Here is a 407-nt window from a genome sequence, read left to right on the forward strand (position 1 = left end):
ATAAAACATGAAGGTTGGCAGAGAGACAGAGAGGAGTGCCCCCTCCCCCTAATCATTCAAGGAGCAAAACTCACCTGTCTGGCTACCTGGAACGGGCTGGACACCTAGCTGAGTCGCCACGAGCCCCAGCCTTACGTTCTGGTTGTTCTGGCCGCCCACCAACGCAGCCACGACGGCCACAGCTAATGCACACGCCCACGCCCTGCAATCGGATCTTGGTCAGCCACGCAGAAAGTTAACGCTTCTTGATTTGCGCACACTCGTAGTGTAAAATATGATTACAGTTATGTCGATTTATGTAAAGGAACATTCAGATAAAAATAATATGAGTGGGGTGAATGAAAAGAAGAGTAGATAGATGGATAGATAGCTAAATGGATAGGCAAATAGACGCACTGATTGATCAC

The 407-nt window shown here is 48.2% G+C and overlaps 1 protein-coding gene across 1 annotated transcript in view; it reads right to left on the reverse strand.

Moving 5' to 3' along the window:
• LOC119589100 (phenoloxidase-activating factor 2-like) overlaps nucleotides 1–407 on the reverse strand; it is a 9701-nt gene that overhangs the window by 5336 nt on the left and 3958 nt on the right. The window contains exon 2 of the mRNA XM_037937677.1: nucleotides 75–202. Coding sequence (XP_037793605.1) covers nucleotides 75–202 — 128 coding nt within the window. The remainder of the gene's footprint in view (nucleotides 1–74; nucleotides 203–407) is intronic.

This window comes from Penaeus monodon, chromosome 25 (genome assembly GCF_015228065.2).
Source record: "Penaeus monodon isolate SGIC_2016 chromosome 25, NSTDA_Pmon_1, whole genome shotgun sequence".
Taxonomy (NCBI): domain Eukaryota; kingdom Metazoa; phylum Arthropoda; class Malacostraca; order Decapoda; family Penaeidae; genus Penaeus; species Penaeus monodon.